Source organism: Mus caroli, chromosome 1, assembly GCF_900094665.2.
Source record: "Mus caroli chromosome 1, CAROLI_EIJ_v1.1, whole genome shotgun sequence".
Lineage (NCBI taxonomy): Eukaryota > Metazoa > Chordata > Mammalia > Rodentia > Muridae > Mus > Mus caroli.
The window spans coordinates 89562915-89582368 of NC_034570.1; the positions used below are offsets into that span (position 1 = coordinate 89562915).

At 35.3% G+C, this 19454-nt stretch overlaps 1 protein-coding gene across 1 annotated transcript in view; it reads right to left on the reverse strand.

The window, feature by feature from the left end:
• The window catches only part of Slco6a1 (solute carrier organic anion transporter family member 6A1), a 71349-nt gene that overhangs the window by 9871 nt on the left and 42024 nt on the right, over positions 1–19454 (reverse strand). Inside the window, exons 9-12 of the mRNA XM_021161990.1 lie at positions 18763–18916; positions 6964–7151; positions 3150–3214; positions 1294–1431 (exon numbers count right to left, since the gene is read on the reverse strand). Of these exons, the coding sequence (XP_021017649.1) occupies positions 1294–1431; positions 3150–3214; positions 6964–7151; positions 18763–18916 (545 nt within the window). The remainder of the gene's footprint in view (positions 1–1293; positions 1432–3149; positions 3215–6963; positions 7152–18762; positions 18917–19454) is intronic.

The following is a 19454-nucleotide window of genomic DNA, read 5'->3' on the forward strand; positions in this document are numbered from 1 at the left end:
ACAACGCCCAACCCAAAGAGAGGAAAAGTAGAGACAGAGAGATACAGAGAGAGAGAGAGAGAGAGAGAGAGAGAGAGAGAGAGAGAGAGAGAGAGTCCATTTTATGAAGGTGTGAAAGTGAATCCTAGGTGGCAGTGGAAAGCAGAAGATGATAGAGATACCAGAGCAATGAACTATATACCCAAGAGGTCAGCAAACAGCAAGTGGAGCAATATATTGTAGTCAGCAAAGCTGGAGGGTTGGAGACATCTAAAGCTCTGGGACTTCACATGAAGGTTCAGGATCAGACATGTTCACTTAGGATTTCCGATCTTGCTTTGGTCTGTTTTCTCTGCACTATGTCCCAACTCTTCCCCTTTGGAAAGGCAATGTGTCTAATGTGTTTTAGCTATTGAAAATATGTAACTGACATTTGATTTTACGTGGGGCTTACAGCTAAGAGATTGCCTTGAATCTCCAAAGACACTTTGGACATTGGTCATTTAGATAGCATCGAGATTGTTGTGTTTTCTAGATACTTTTAAAAGTTGACTAGATGTATTTTGCATTATGACATGACCTTGAGCTTATAAGAGACAGGAAGTGGAGTGTGGCAGTTTGAATGAGAACATCCCATAGGCTCAGGGGTTTGAACACTTGGATCCTGGTTGTTGGCACTACTTGGGGACATGGAGCCACCTCAGTGGACAAAGTGTATCATTGGAGTGGGGTACGAGAGGTTTGTCCCATTTACACATAACTCTCTCTGATTTCTGTCTATTCAGTAAATACCAACTCTGTACCTAACTGAATAACATGGTGAAATATATATCTTAAAGAATGATCCTAAGTAAATGTGAAATTTTCAGTAACTGAAAAATTACAAAATATGTCTTATATTACAAAAAAATCAGGCTTAGTCTTCAAAAAGATAAAAGGATTTCGAAGATGTAATTTACATCTATAATAGTTTATACAAATTTATATAATATTTAATATTGTAAAAATAAAAAACTCACAAGTGAAATCAATTTGGTCATATAAATGTACAGGGAAAATTAGTTAACAGACTGAAATTATACCACTTATAACCCCTTTTAAAAGAATAACACAGTACTGTAGTGCATTTAATATCATATTACAAGTAGTTACATAAATTCTGTAGTACAACGTTATAAAATACATCCTACATGATTTTATAAGCCTTTAATTATCAACATATTTGCTCATGGTTAATTATTATCTTGCTATAAACAACTGTAAATTCTAAAATCAATTTTATTTACTTAAATTTATACACATTATATCACTTACAGAATCCCATCAGTATGGACATCATTTTTAACTTATTATAGATCCAACAACGTCCTTTGAGTCCACATTTATTTATATCCCAGTAAATACAAGAATGTCTTGTTGTTAATTGAAAAAGCAGTGGCCCAGGGATGGATCCTAGAAAACAGTCAGTGACTATGAGTTCTACATAAAAACACTGTTGAATAGGATTAGAATAATATTTTCTTTAAAAAACACACACACATACTCTTATACACATTATTTAAAATTATTATACCTTTTTAATTGATTGGCTCATCTGAATGTATACCAATATCAGTAGTTTGAAATGATTTTAGAATTCTAAGTTGCTGAATTTGCAGGGAATATTTATGAGACATATTTAGAACACTCATTTAGTTTGTAAAGGAGTGGGATTTCATAAATTATCATAATTTTTAAATTTTCACTCATCCCCAATTTCTCCTGTTTTCTCCCTCATGCCTATCCTCTTAAAATGTTAACACTCTGTATTCCTCCTGCAGTTTTTCATGTCCCATGAGTTCTATTATTCCCCTTTATTATACTTTTATTGAGATGGCAAGACCGTTGTTACCATGTGACTTCTTCATGAAAACTTCATTTTGTCTAAGGCTTTCCTTGGCCCTTTTTTCTAAAGCTTCATCACTTCACAACCTGCCTGAATCCTTCCCTTCCCGATTTTCTCCCCCTCTACTTTCATCTCGCCTATATTCTAGGATCCCTCCTCAGCAAATGCATCCCAGCAAGCAATGAACCATTTCTAGCTTTATCATATGTTTCAGGTTAAAAATACAAATGATTTAAATTACACTACCAACTTTCCAGGCAGGTAGTGCCTAAGGTGCAGTAGTGGTAAAATTGTTTCTGGGGATGAGCAATCACTATCTTAACTGAATCTGAGGACTGCTTTGTAGGAAGGAATTAATGACTAGTATTATAAATGTGGTAAACACACAGAGAGAGACACACACACACACATGGGTAGAAACTCATGTACCCTAGCAAAGAACATATTGATGTTTTTCCAAATGGTCATTTGTGAAATTTCATCCTGAATACTGCTTATTTCCATACATTTGCGTTGTTCCTGATCTGCATCTGAGAGGCTTCTTACTGAGTTAGGTAGTACTTGAAGCAGGCTTGTGTTAAGACTATTTCACTGTGAGTGCTCATCTATAGATGTGACATTTGTATCACCCATCTCTTATCAAAATCCTGGGAAACATCATAGAAGACTGGTTGAGGGAATGTTAAGAGCTAGAGGACAGAGAGAAGAACACAAAACAGTGTCCCCTAGACATGACTTATCTGGTACAAATATGAACTCATAATAGCTGTTGTTACTTTCTCAGGCATTTAAAATATCAAGCCAGTTTAAGATCTCATCATGGATTTGGAAGATGTCTCAGGATATCCAATCTGTTCTCAGGGTAATTATATCCATAGAAACATCACATTAGGGATTGTCGACATCAGTGATGAAACTATTTTAATGAACTTAAATTCTGTTTGGTTACTTTCCAAGCCTATGAGAAGTATGAATTACTTTGAGTATGTTAATGTTCTGTACAATCTCTCACATGTATGAGATGATGAAGATACTTTGGTTCAAATGCATGGTTCCAGCTGATGCAGTGTAATTGATGCATATTTGGTTTAACTGCTTAGCTTTTATTTCACATATTTTCTCTGCAATTGACTCTTATGTTTTTCAGAATTCTCTATTTTCTTCTATTCATTTATTTTGTGTTATTGTACATTATCATTTAATTATAAATTTAAATATACATATAAGCAAATTTATATAGCAAAACTGAACAATTAAATACATTAAAATAGGTGAAAATACATACCAAATAATCTCAAAGTTGTATAGGTCACAGCTATGCCCAGTGAATGTAAATTATGAGGTAAAGTTCTGAAAACAAATATCAATGATATTACCTGTGAGTGACATGTGGTAGGCATATATTTTTAAAAAGATATATAGTTATTTAAATATATAATACATATTTATTTGTATGTATCTTAATGTATGAATATAAGTATTTTATATATTTATGATTATGTATTTATATGTAATGTAGAATTATATATAATAATATGTATAATCTCCTATTCTACAAATCTCTACCCAGTTGACAAAAGTTCAATTTGGCCTATGAATATAGTGTAAAGCCTTCCATTTCTGCACTCTTTTTGTACTTGCTGCCTAAAAACTCAAACTCTATAATTCTTTCCACGGGAAAGAACTTTATGGATCAAATCTGCCTGAACCCCCTTTTCCTGAAACAACTCAGCTCTGTCTAGCTCTCACATTTACTTTCCTCCCCTTGCCAGGTATGGAAATGCTTAGAGTCCATTTCAGCATTGTTAAGTCCACTCTGCATTTTCCTAGTTTGCTGTTTCTGGCAGATTCTACACTCCATAAATTGTATCAGTAAGCCTACACTTAATATTCTGGCCTTTGATTGAGTTCTAACTAAATGGCACTTTGAATGAAGGAGAGAGCGTAAGTCCACTCTTTACCTTCAGGCTTCTCTCCATGGCTACTTGGGGGGAGTGAGTTCTACAGAAGGTTGTCTTCCTTACAAGAGCTCCTCTCTCACTCTCACTCCCTGCAGAGTATGGGGTTGCATACCACACTATAGAATGGCATTCCTTACATCCAGCCTACATTTCTTTATTTTATTCAACTTTACTTGAATTGTCCTAATTTCTGAGTGTTCTCAATTTCATGTGGTACATTTATTATAGTCACAACTCTAAATTAAAATAAATAAAAATATTACTCTGTGTCATTTAAAAGAGGAGATGCTTGTTAAACAACTAAAAATTCATATATATATGTATACATACATATATATATATGAAAATGCAAATAACAAGCAGGAATGACTCTGTATTTTTTATTGATTAGATCAAGTAGTCATTGAAAAGGAAAACTGATAGGGATATATATATATTCCCTAAGGATTTTCATTTAAGTTCATGACTTTATAAAATTAGATTCTACACATGAGATATTATATGCTATGGCCACAATTCCAAGTCCACCTTATTCAAGTAACTTGTTGATACGCAGTTCCATTAACTTTCCAGAAAATGGCATAATTTCAGTCTTCTTTATGGCCAAATAATATTCCAATGTGTGAATATTTGTTATCCATTGTGGAGTATTATAAACACTGCTTCAGTGACCATGGTGTGTAGGTACTATCACTATTTTGTGCTGTGATTCCTCAAATATGTAACCAGCAGTGTTATAAATGAGTCATATAGTAATTCTCTTTATAGTCTTCTTGAGGAACATCCACACTGATTTCCAGGGTGATTATGGAAGGCTATTTCCATCAGCTCAAGGGTAATTCTTTCCCTTACACTCACAAGACTTTCTTATTTATTTTTCTTAAACATAGCCATTCTACTGCAGAAAACGAGACACTGAATGTTTGCTGATTTGCAGTTACTTCATCATTAAAGGTCCTTGCCACTTTTGTGTTTGTATTGTATATCTCTCCTTTTATTTATTGCATATTTGTACTTCTTTTGTAGTGTCTGTACAGTGTATTTTCCCCTTTATTGGTTTAATCATTTGTGCTTCATTTTTTCTGACTTCTTCATATATTCTGAGTATCAATCTACTGCCAAAGGTATAACTGGATATAGTAATCTCCCCAGCTCATTGAACACCCCCTTTCTTAATCATTTTTTTTTACTCTACAGTTTTTTAAAAATATGGTGAAATCTCACTTGTCAATTATTACTCCCTGGTACCTGAGCTGTTGGATCCATTTTCAGAAAGATATTGCCTATGTTTACATTGTGAAGTATCTTCAGAAAATATTTCAGTTATTTTCTATTTTACAATGTCATCATTGGTTTGGCATCTCACATAAGATCTTTGATGTAATTTTCTTGATGTTTATGTCATTTGATTTTATAAATATATTCAAACAGGCTGACTTTTGTGTAACAACTTTGTGTATTACTGCTTTGCTATTAGAATTCAGATGGAATACTGAGGGCCACTTGCTTATTTATTTATTTATTCTAAACCATAGTTTAGTTTTGAAGCCCAGGCTGGTCTTGAACTCATGACCATTTTGCCTGGATCTTCTAGGTTATGGAAAGATAAGTATACAAGACCATGTGATCAGATTTTCTATAAATTATGATATTTATTTTCTTTTTTATACTCCTTTTACTTCTTATTCACATTTTGGTATTCTGGCTGAAATAGCAAGCCTCACATATAACAGTGAGAGTAAACTCTCGTGAGAGGGAGGATGTTTTTTAAAATTCTTATCAGTAACCAATTAAAATGAGAAGGTTAAAAGTAAAGTTTTGGGAATATTTTACCTTTCTCTACTAACACATTTGCTTGAATATTTTACATTATATTTAAGGAAGTAGTATTCATTATTTTTAATCATTTATTTGTGTGTGTCTGTGAGGAAAGGAGAATGAGAATGAGATGAGAAAGAGAAAGGGTGTGGAGGTGCTGCAGAAGTCAGAGGAAACCTTTCAGATGTGGTATTTTCCATCTGCCATGTGATTTCTAAGGGATGGAATTCAGGTTCTCAGACTTAGTAGTAAGTGTCTTTATTCACTGAGGCATTTCTTCAACTCAAGTATAGTTTCTTTTCCATTTAACTTCTTTGAGATTTATATTTTAGTTCATGGAATTATACTTTTAACTGCCCAAATGGGAAGTCTGAATATGATCTTAGATGTCTCAGTATCCCATCAAAATTATAACTGTCACCTTTTTAACACAGACAAGTATTTGTCAAACCACCATGTAGTTATCAAATTACCTATAAACGTCACTATTTCACTCTCGGTTTCTGTTTTCTCCAGTTTTTCACTTTTATCTCTATTTTACACACTCTTCAAACTACCTATTAAAGATGTGCATCTGACTGCAACCCAAGCCCTAGAGAGGCTGAGGCAAAAGTGTCACAGATTTGAGGCCAGCTTGGATTGTACAGGAAGGCCCTATAACAAAAACAGAACACCTGCCTCACCATTTGCCTCATGTTCTGTAGGTAAATTCATTATGCATATTGTGTATTATGTCCAAATTCTCCCCTATTTTCCCTCCCCTCTACTTCTTTATTTTCCTTTTTTTCCCCCATGAGAACTATGCATTTGCTAGGATATGCAACAACATCTGTCTCTACATTAATTCCACAACTAACTGAGAACATGTCAAAAGCAAGCTATTTTTTTCCACTTTGTTGGTCAGCCTATACAAGATAGTTAGGCCACAGATACTTGTTAAATATTTGACAGAATAAGTTTAGAATAATGTTCTTTTATTATCTTTCTAGAGTAACAACGAGTGTTAGGTAGGCTTAACATATTCATGAATAAACTCATAAATGATCAAGGTTGGGTCATTACAGAATAATAAACTGAAATTAACTGAGCCATTTTTTTAAGCTACTAGTACACCAAATTAACTTAATTTAAAATTAACATATACACAAATTATGCTAATAAACAAGTAAAAGTAAAAATTATATATTTGCATGACTTTTAACAACTTTCTCTATTTACTAGTTTAAAACAGAAAATCTTTTGCGGTAAAACTATGAACTATTTCTAAATGTATAATTTCATGAACTAAATATATAATACTTATGACTATAACAGACTTACCGGAGGATAATCAAGGTGATTGGTATACTAACTGAACTAGAAAAAGCAATTGAAGAAAAGAAAAAAGCAAAAAACAAAGGCAATGCATAACACTTGGTGTTACATTTTCCAGAAGTGGCATCAATGAGATCAGCTTCAGAATCTGCATTTGCCAATCCATGTTTAATGCAAGAACAATTGTAGAATGTCTATGAACATTGACAACGAAAAAACAATCTCAGATGCAGCCATGAGAAAACAGCCTTATTTGAATAAAATTTAAAGTTTAGTTCATATACAAAGGGAAACTTCCTAGTTTTTCATTTTTGTTTAAGTGTTTTTAGAATAAATTATAATCATATCATTTTCTGATTCTCTTACCCTCTCCAACCCTTGCTATTTGTCCCCCTTTCAAATTCATAGCCTCTTTTTCTTCAATTGTTGATATATACTAGCTCAGTCTGTATGATGTTACTTGAATTCAGGGCTGATGAATAATAACCAACTAGTATACTTTTCCCTGGAGAAGACTATTTTTCGTCCTCTCAGCATACCTTAGACAGGGGCTCACTGTGTATCTTTGGCTAGTCTGGGATTCACTGAGTTCTGGCTGCCTCTGCTTTGAGAATACGAGATTAAGGGCATGTGCCACCATACCCAGATAACAACTCATTGTTTTAAAGATATTCTCATACTAAACCTGTTATATATTATTTTGAAATGCAATATTGATTTTAAAATAAGAGATATATTGCCCGTCAATAAATTACTTTTTGTGTAGGTATCTGTGGGTGAATAATTGTTGTAAATAACAAAGAGTTCTACAAATTTAAGAAACAGACATCAACCTAGGTTAAATTTATTATCATTGGATAGTAATATAATTTAAGGACAATTAAAGATAAGCTAATGAATAAAGTTAGACTTTAAATGATATTTGAAATACAGATAATTACCCAAGTATGAAAGTTTGTGTAATCGAGCTAATACTTTATTTTGTGTATAATCATGACAAATTTGATTTTCATTAAACTCAGTGGACACATTGCTCCAAGAATCAAAGGGTTTTGTTTATTGTTTGTTTGTTTGTTTGTTTGGTAAAGATTTATTTATTTTATTTCTATAAGTACACTGTAGCTGTTTTCATGCACACCAGAAGAGGGCCACATATCCCTTTACAGATGGTTGTGAGCCACCATGTGGATACTGTGAATTGAACTCAAGGCCTCAGGAAAAGCAGCCAGTACTCTTAACTGTTGAGCCATTTCACCAGCCCCGAAACAAAATTTTTGAGAACACAGTAATTGTAATCCCAGATCACAATTTTAATAATAATCACAGTAATTGTAATGGGGGAGAGAGAAGTGCACACACAAGCGCGCGCACGTACACACACACACACACACACACACACACGTGAAAAGACTTACACAGTGATTGGAGATAAAGAGATCACTTGGGAATTTGTAAGATCATCAAAAAATATCCTTAGTTACAAAGCAATAATTATAACAGAGAAACAAAAATGTAAATATGCTCCCCAAACAGGTAGAAAGATGGCTTAGGCCTGAGTGGTAAAGAACACATTTAAAAGCATAATTAATAAACTGGGAATCTTTACCAACCCTACGTCTGATAGAGGGCTAATATATAACATATACAAAGAACTTAAGAAGTTAGAAACCAGAGAACCAAATAACGTTATTAAAAAAAATGAGGTACAGACCTAAACAAAAATTTCTCAACTGAGGAATAGCGAATAGCTGAGAATCACCTAAAGAAATGTTCAACATCCTTAGTTATCAGGGAAATTAAAATCAAAACAACACTAAGATTCTACCTCACACCAGTCAGAATGGCTAAGATAAAAAAACTCAGGTGACAGCAGATGCTGGCAAGGATGTGGAGAAAGAGAAACACTCCTCCAATGCTCGTGGGATTGCAAGCTGATCAAACCACTCTGGAAATCAGGGTGGTGGTTCCTCAGAAAATTAGAAAATTGGACATAGTACTACTAGAGGACCCAGCTATACCACTCCTGGGCATATACCCAGAAGATGCTCCAACATGTAATAAGGACACATGTTCCACTTTGTTCATAGCAGCCTTATTAATAATAGCCAGTAGCTGGAAAGAAACCAGATGTCCCTCAACAGAGGAATGGATACAGAAAATGTGGTACATTTACACAATGGAGTACTACGCAGATAATAAGAACAATGAATTCATGAAATTCTTAGGCAAATGGATGGAACTAGAAAATATCATCCTGAGTGAGGTAACCCAATCACAAAGGAACACACAGGCTATACACTCACTGATAAGTAGATATTAACCCAGAAGCTCAGAATACCCAAGATACAATTCACAGACCAAATGAAGCTCCAGAAGAAGAAAGATCAAAGTGTGGATATTTTGGTCCTTTGTAGAAGGAAGAACAAAGTAATACCCATGAGAGGAGATATAGATACAAAGTGTGAAGCAGAGACTGAAGGAAAGACCATCTAGAGACTGACCCACCCGGGGATCCATCCCTTATACAGTCATCAAATGCAGACATTATTGTAGATGCCAAGAAGTGCTTGCTGACAGGAACCTGATAGAGCTCTGCCAGGGGCTCTGCCAGTGCCTGACAAATACAGAGGTGGATGCTCTCAGCCACCCATTGGACTGAGCACAAAGTCCCCAGTGGTGGAGCTAGAGTAAGGAGCTGAAGGAGCTTACAGCCCCATAGGAGGATCAACAATATAAACCACTCACTGCCCCCAGAGATTCCACGGACTAAACCACCAACTAAAGAGTACACATGGAGGGACCCATGGCTCCAGCTGCATATGTAGCATAGGATGGCTTTGTTGGACATCAATGGGAGGAGTGACCCTTGGTCCTGAGAAGGCTTGATGACCCAGTACAGGGGAATGCCAGGACAGGGAAGTGGGAGTGGGTGGGTTGATGAGCAAGGGGAGAGAGGATAGGATAGGGGATTTTTGGAAAATAAACCAGGAAAGAGGATAACATTTGAAATGTCGATAAAGAAAATATCTAATTAAAAATAGAAAAAAATAACATAATTATGCAAATACCCAAACTAAAATTATTCAGCCCACAAATTTGCCAAATGTCTATATGCTAAACATCATTTTCATTTGAGGGTGCATATTTGTAAACAATATAAGAAATATGTTTGCCATTAGAGAGCTTCCTACTTAGAAAAAGCAAGCAATTAAACATCGCAGAAGAAAGTTTTATATGATTTATATGTGGTTACTATCAAGAAAAATAGGGCAAGAAAAATTGCAGGCAGTATTAGGGGAAATAACTTTTGTACTTAGCAGTATCAGGGATTGCATAACTAATGGAATACTATTTGAGACGAAATTTTAAGAATGATTGGAAGAACATTACAAGCCTATCTGGAAATGTGTTCCAGATAAGAGAAGGAAAGCAGTCAGGCATAAAGCAGCGAACTAGAACTTGCTTGACAAGTTCAGTTACCAAGCACTGCTAAGGCAAGAGCAGAATGTGAAACAATAAGAAAACAAAGCAAAACAAAACTAAACAAAAAACAAACAACAACAACAAACAAGGAAGGGAATCAGAAATGTAAGTTGTATAAAACTTGGTAATTGCAAATTAGGTTAAGGAACATGCGGGGATGAAGGTGAGGAATTACCTGAAAGGTTAGACCCTTGGTGAGAACAGAAAGCAAAAGGGAGCATATTAGTCATAATGCTCGCACACACACAAAGTCGCCTCCAGTTTGTTTTTAATTGGGAAAACTACTCAAGTTAATTGATGCCAGCAGGGCACATCAAGGAGAACCTCCACAGAGGAGGACTCAGAACAGACTTCCATGGCATCTCCAACAAAAAACAGAGTGGGAAGTGAGTTTATAGCAATAAACAAACAAAAAATGGTGCTTGTAGATTTCTTCAGAGTCCTGTCTAAACTGGTGAAAGATGCCTTCCTTCCTTTGTAGCAGAGATAGCCACATGCTGAATAACTCTTCCCTGCTTTTAGGCAAACTGAGAGAGGCAAGAGAACTACTTCATAAATATGCTCAAATCAAAAATATTTATATTAGAGAGGCATACTTGCAGGTAATGTGCTCTGACTTCCTTCCCACACATCATAAAGACAATAGTAAATTACAGGTGAGAAGAGTTGGTGAAATCCTACCATTTCTCATATCATTTATAAGCTAATGATGAACAGTGCTTATAAATTATAGAAGGTGGGTTATAAAAATGCCACTGAAATGATGCAGCAAAATATATTTAATTCCAATAGTAAAAAAGAATTTGCAACTAATTTGTTTAACTTAATCAATGTGTGAGATTTTTCTTTTGTTCATGAGTCAATAATTTTTATTTGAAAAAAATTAACATTAATACAATGAAGGTAGATTAAAATTCTTCTATATAAAATATATTAAATATTAAAATAAGAGTTGAAATTGCAGTTTAAAGATATATGTAAGTGTTAGGTAAGAGAAGCAATAGCCATAACACATCATACATGAAGATACAGATACATGGAAGATAAATCAGATAAAGTCATCGAAAGAAGGCTAACATTAAGACTCTAAAGTCATTGAAAGTAGATTTGAAGACAGACTATAGTTAACAGTCATGTAAAAGAATGTTTTATGAAGAAAAAATATCCTCTAATAAGACATAACAGTGTTCCATATACATAACACAGCCTCAGAAATAAAACACAAACAAGAAAAGATTTCGAAACTGTGCAAGTATGCAATCTTTCTCAATTGTGATATGGATAACTTGGTGTTATTAGGAGAAGATCCAAATAAGAAGTAAAATGGGCTTGAAATGAAGACATAAACAATAAATATCAGCAAAGTCTTATTTGATATGGTGGATGGAGTTCGTTGAAAGAAAAGAGTATATCAGAAACTACCAGAAAGAGAACTAAGTATATATAACATTGCTAGACATTTGCATTCTGTGATATCATGGGATCATTGTAGAGGAATTTTAATCTAGCAACATGGTTGCTCTGGCAATAGATAGCATCCAAACACCTAGGCCTTTGTGATCTGGCTGCAATGAAAAAAACACCACACACCTTTATTTCCTCTGGCTGGAATACAGACAAGGCTTTAGTGGATATATTTAATCCCAAATAACAACATCTAAGTGAGAGGCAGACAAAGTGATGAATCAGAGAAATATTTGACAGGGAGCAAAGAAGAAAGAAGACATAGAAGAGCAGCTTGGGAGAAGGAGATGGTGTGTGTGTGTGTGTGTGTGTGTGTGTGTGTGTACGACAGTTTTTTTACCAGGACAATTTTATATATACAGGTCCAGGTGAAGACAGAAAGAGCCAGAAGACTAGAACAGAATGCCAAAGTTAGTATGAGGCCAGGCAGAGAAATTCAGAAGTTGAGAGTAGCCCGATTGAATTAACTTGGAGAGGAGTTTGGGAAAGAACATGTGAGCTGAACCAGCTATAGTTCAGAAAGAGGCAGAAATTCTGACCTTATTCAGCAGTAAGTCTCCAAGACAATTAAGTCAGGCGAATACTAGGTACTTTTATAGACCATAAAGGTGAAATTAAAATTTAGGTGTAATTGCAGAGGAATCACTATAGAATAAAGGATCAATTAATGACTGAAAACCAGATCAATGAAAATAACTATATTTAAACACAAGAAAAGAGATGGAAACACATGGAAAGTACTAAAAGGTATGGGACAGTGTAGAAAAGTCCTCCTCCTCTCTGTGTTGGGAAGTAATTCAAGATGGCTATATGATTTCTTCCATAGCTCATGCATGACTGCATAGTACCATGGGGAAAGAATCTATGGTTTTTAGTTCCCTTTCTAAACTATAATACAAGTGTAATGAAAAAGGAAGCTACTTTGAGTAAACCTCACCTGCCTAGGTGAGCTTCAAACCATACCAGGATTTTCTGGATGTCATAGTTTCAAGCAGGCAACGTAAGATTCTATTTTGTTGGCCTTGGGGGAAAGGGTTCATCTCTTCAAGAATTTGAGTAGTCCATAATAGTCAAAACTGCTTCTGAAGAGAGCTAGCAAAGAAATACATATTTCATTTCTTTCAAGCTCAAAGAAATATATGTGCTTACAAGTCATTCCTTCTCAGACCTCCTAGAAAGACCAGATCACGTACTCGCCCCCTGATTTCTTTCCATACAACTAAGTCATGCTATCTCTTGGGTTCTGAACTTAGAATTGAGATGTCATGACTAATGTTATTTAAAAGGCACAAATGTATTGCTAATTCACTAGGTAGGGAAAAGAATAACAAATGTCACACATGCATCTGGACTCAAGATGCAAATCAATCAATCAATCAACCAATAAAGTGAAAATTATATCCAAGTTAAGTGAAACTACAGATAGCACAGAACAATGAGAAAATTCTAAATGCATCTGGAGACAGCCAGAAGATAACAATAGAGCTTAGTGGTGGTGACTTTTGATTATTAGTTTGGCTTGTGTGTACATGAGGTTGGTTCCAGAGCTTAGTTAGTGTAAGAACAGGTGACTAGTAGGAAGGGTCCAGAAGGAAACAAAGTGACAGCATCACTCAGTGCAGGCACACTCCCTCCTTCCTTTATGCAGTAAGGTGAGAACTTTAGGCAGCCCCCCCCCCTTAAAACTAATGCAGCCAACTACAAGGGGTTAAAGATGTGAAAGCCCAAAGAAAGAAAATCTTTGTTTCTTCCTATTGTTTTCCTTGGGTGTTTGAAAAAGAATCACAAAGTCCAAAATTGTGTATTTTAATTGCTTGGGGGAAAGCTAGTAACCCATGACCAGTTAAAAGTTCTCAGACATGATGGAGAAATTCTTTAAGCAAAAGTAAATCATGAGAAAGAAAAAAAAATATTACAAAAATGTGCAAATCTTGACTGTAAAAAATAAACAGTAATAGTGCATGTCATTTAAAATATATGAGCATGTAGGACTATAAATTTCTACAGCCACTATGGAAATATATCTGGTAGTTCCTCAAGAATTTCTTAATAGATCTACCACAAGACCCAGTTATTCAAATATTGGGCATATACCTAAAGGAGTCTACATCATACTACAGAGACTCTTGCTCAACAATGTTCATTACTGACCTATTAAAAAGTGCCAGAAATTAGGAACAACATAAATGTCCATCAACAGATCAATAGATAAAGAAAACATGCTACTATGGTATTTTTATACACTGGAATATTACTCAACTGAGGAGGAGGAGGAGGAGTGAGGAGGAGGGAGGAGGAGGAAGGGGTAAAGGAAGAGGAGGAGGGGGGAGGAGGAGGGAGGAGGAGAAGGAGAATGAAAATTGCAGGTAAATGGAACTAGGAAAAAAGGTGATCCTGCATCAGATAAAGGAGACTCCCAAAAGATGAATATGTTATGGATTCCCTTATATATGCAAAACTCCATTTAAGTCAATGGTAAGCAACCTGCACTCCATGGAATCATAGAGGATGTATGTAGAGTCAGAGACTTGGAGGAGGGTTGGATCTCCCTAGGAGGGTGAAACAAAATAGTTAGGTATGGATGGACAGGAATGGGTGGGGGAATAGGATGGGAGGATCAACTAGGAAAAGGGAGATGAGAGAATTAAGGGAGGAAATATGGAAAGGACAGCTAATACTTTGGGTATTTGAAAAGTTGTGTGCAAGCCTAATGACGGTAGATGCTTCTTTACATATATGCATATATGAAATAAATCTCCAAATAACAGGGGAGACAAAACACAAACTATTCAAGAAGCTCGGGCCATTGCTAAGGATATAGTTTGTTTTCCCCAACTGATGGTAAGTCCTTCTTGCTGAAATGACAATCACATAATTCCCTGACTGAATTTGAAGAAGTTGCACTGATGCCTACATAGAGCCTTCACCCCTACCAACTAGTGTTCAGCTATAAGGCACTGCAAGGTACTCTGCATGCTACAGAGGAAAATTGTAAGTACCAAATGTATCTGCAAACGCTGTGATCTACAACGATGGTCTTCCTGAAAGTATATTGATTCCATCGCGGCCCAAATGTTGTTACAGTAACCAAAACATATCTGCCTGGATGTAAGGACACTCTATGAGATGGAACCCATGGCCAACCTTTGTAGTGGCTAAGAAAAATGACCACATAGGTCATGGCCTCAGAGGAAAATCTAATACTACTGCTTTGTTAACAAAATACAATGACTTATGATATTCAGCTATACACATAGATCAGTGTCTTACGTGGCCATCATCAGAGAAGCTTCCTTCTGTTCCAGGCAGATTGGAACAAATGATGAGACTCATAATTGCAGAGAGTGAGAGCTCTTGGAACATCACTCTTAAATGGGATGTCTCTGTCAAATTTCCCTATGTAAGGGTTCAAATAACTCTTCATAGGAGGAGGAGGAAGGATTTTTTAGAGCCAATGGGGATGGAGGACACCAAGGAAACAAGGCCTTCTAGACACAACAGGACTAATGCACATATGACTTCACAGAGACTGTGGCAGTATGTACAGGTCTGGACCTGACTGGGTTACCAGCTCTGAGAGGGGAAGTAGATATAACCCTTTCTTCCTAACACAGAAGTGGTCTCCACTTTACAATCACTTGTGAATGAAAATACAGTTTTCTCCAACCAAGTCTCATTGAGAACTCAAACGACTTTCAAGTGCAGGCTGCATGTCCATCAATTGCTAGATAATACAAAGCAAACTCAAACACAATATTTCTGTCTGTCTGTCCATCTGTCTGTCCATCTATTCATCTGCTTGCACACCTGCCTATCTCCATCTGTCCTTCATCTATCTGTCTGACAACGCTTTGTCTGGGGGCATTTATTTATTTATTTACTAACTACAGATAATTTGCTTATAAAGTACAGTTTTCAGTTTTATTTTTCAGGCTATTCTGTGACTGTCAAATGTGTGCCTCTTAGCATCTATATGTGTTTTTTGTTTGTTTGTTTAGTTTTTTTTCTTCAGCTACTTTTCTATGTTTTGTTCTACTCTGGCTTTTAAAATGTATTATTATTATTATTATTATTATTATTATCCTGATTGTCTTTTAATGATATAGAGAAAGACAGGTTTTAGGTTTGAATGGGTAGTGATGTGGGGAGGATCTCGTATAGGTGGAGGGGGTAACTCTACTCACTATATTTTGTATGAAAAAACATTTTCTATTTAAAAAATTAAAAATAAAATGTATGAGTGCCTGCAAAAAAATAAAAAGAATCAAGAAATAGAGCTTGGGAAAGGACTCATTCAATGGAATGGTTGCCATGCACCAAGAAGAACCAAATTTGAATAGTCAATAGCCAAGGGAAAAGGGAATATAATCCCCTAGCTCTGGGTTGGGAAAATGAGAAAGGAGATAACTGGCCACCTAGCCTAACCAAAGGGATGAGATCCAGATTCAATGAGAGACCTTTTCGCAAAATTTAAGGCAGAGAGCAACTGAGGAAGACATTTACCAACTTCTAAATTACACACACACACACACACACACACACACACACACACACGGTAAATCAAATGAATTAATAAGATGTTAAAAAAATAAAAACTATCCAAAGTCAGGACAAATAGTTTAAGCATATTACAGGTGAAGGAGATTCTAATAGCTCCTTTCTGTTTACTAAAAAAATATTAGTCTTTGGGGTATACCAAGGAAAATCACAATTTATTTTAAAATGTCCATTATTCTTCAGAGGTAAGTAAATGTTTTGATAAATTAGAAACACTTGAATAGCTTCTTACATCTGCCACATCTCATTAGAATCCTCTATGATTCTCTTTACATTTGTATGTCTTGCAGTATCTATTTCATATGTAGGATTGCCATACTTTCTTCTTGTGTAAGATTATTTTACAAATTCAAATATAAAAGAAAAAAATCCATGTATTATATTTCATTGTCTGTCTAATCTGAGATACACTTTCTGCTTTGCAATACTCTATGAACTCTGACAAAAAGCTGTCACTATCCTTTGTCACCTAAGAGATTCCTTCCTTAATGCTTTGGATGAAATGAATTGGCTCCTCCATTGAGTATGGGAATGAGGTGTCTGTTGAGCTCAAGAAGCTGCTGATAGAAGTTCTCAGCCTTGATATCTTATACTCAGAGCTGCATCAGCTAACAGGAAGAACCAGTCAAAGGGGCAAGAACATAAAGGAAATTCCCAGGGTTTTTAAAATATAAGTATGTGGAAAAAAATGGGAGCATTTTTAGAAGCATAAATTGTTGGCTTAAAGAGACCCAAATGCAGATTACTAATATGAAAAAAGACATAATTTTCATATCCATGTAGGCGTTGTTTCTCCCTCATTGTTCAAAATTATTTTGTCATTTCAGTTCTTTCTTTTTTAATGCTGAGTCTGCACACTTTTCAGTTCCATTCTTATCAGTTTTCTCTAACCACAGACTTTGTTTTTGTTAATTTGACTTAAATGCTATTGTTTCCATCTAAGATTATTGTCTTTCTATACAGCTTCTGGCAGCTATACCCTTCACCGGAAACTTTTCATTTTTAAATAGTAAATGCTGTTATACATGATGTGTGACAATTTTGTGGGATACTTTTATATTTGATATGCATTATGAATTAATTTCCTTGTAGAAATATAAAACAATTAAAATGATTTCATGAGATGAATGCTTCTAAGTAGGATTCCCCACACAGGAAAGTAGTTCAATAATTATACTGTGCTTAGCCTCTCATTAACTGTACATTTGATGTATTGTGGCATGGTGGACATTTACAGCTATGTTTACTAAATGCCATGAATGGAGGGTTGGATATTATCCCCAGCACCTACATAAAAATTCAAGTGTGGTGTTGTACTTGTAACCCCACTGCTTCAAATACAGAAATGTGTGGATCTCTGGGGCTCTTGGGGGCCAGGTACCCTAGTCTATTTGGAGGAACTCCAGGTCTGTGAAAGACTGCCTCAAAGATCAAGGTGCTGATCCTGGGGAATGATCTCAGAGATTGTCCTCTGACCAGCATTTCATTTTAATGTCAAATGCTTTTATATTTGTGCATATGTGTTTCACATGCACACACATACATACATGCATCAAAAGAAAACATGTATACATACAAAATGAAAAGAAAAACCTGTAAACATAGACAAGTAGTATATTTCTAATTGCTCTCTACAACATAAGTATTAAGAAAAAAAGACTCTGGGTGGTCCTAGCAGTCCAGGGGATAAGAAATTCATGTTAGTACCAAAAGATGTGTAACTACACTATCTTTTAGTAAAGTCAGTTGGTAGTTCTTTAAAACAGAAAGCAGATACAACTCAGCTAAGTTATATTTCTCCAATTCACATGAGCTCTCTATATCTCGGTTTTCTAGAATGTAAGATATATTTTGTGAAAGCATTGTATATGTGGCAAGATCTGGTGCACAAAGAACTAGGAACTGGGGATATAGCTAAGCAGTAGAGCATTGTATTCAACCTCCTCACATACTTCAAAATAATATCCATAACTGAGTTACTGTGGAGCGGAAATAGGAAACAGAAGGAAACTACAGAGTGTGCATTTTGAATCTCAGCCGAAGACACATTTGAAGGAAAGATGAGTCACAGGATAGCACTGGCAAACCCTTTGGTTATATAAAAAAATTATGTAAATATTTCAGTGAGTGCTGATGAAAAGGAATTCTGAAAACACAAAGTAGGATTTCTTTCTATGTTGTTGAAATAAAAAACTATGGAAAATATAAAAGCAAAATTCTAGAGAGAGCCAAGAGTAAAATCTAATCACTATCTACAAATTGAGCATGCTACTGGTGAGGAAGAATCATAAGAAAATTTACCTTGTCATAGTCTAGGTGTTTAGAAGCAAGGCAGCCTGCAAAGCAGGGAGAGAAATATTCAGTCTCATCTCTTCCACAGACAGAAGAATAGATGGAACTTTCACAACCACAGTGTGCATTGCATGGAGCTGTGAGGTTTCCCAAACTACCTGTTCTGTTAAATTGAGATTAAATAAAATTATAATACCTTCATTTAAATTTAATGCATACATCAAGATATCAATAAAATTCATAAGTATGCTTATTGAAATAATTTTTAACATATTTACTAAGGTATAAAAGCATAATAAAAACATATTTAAGAGTGTAGCACATGACACTGTAGCCCTGGAGAGGTGACTTAGCACTTAAGAGAACTTTCTGCTCTTCCAGAGTACCAAAATTCTGTTCCCAACATCATCATGGCAGCTCACAACACTTTGTAATTCCAGTAACAGAGAATCTTCTGCCTCTTTGGTTTCTGCAAGCATCAGGCATGGATGTGGTACATAGGAGAACACTCAAACACAAAATCTAAACATAAATATATCTTAAAAATGTACCACTTGATTGATTTTATGCTATAGTGAAATTGTCACTATGGTCATATTAACAAGTAAAATCACCACCTACAAGAGGTCCCCCAGCCCCACCTTCTTCAAAGATTTCCTTTACCCCTTTGTAATTCCTCTTCTTTTTTTTTTTTTTTTTTT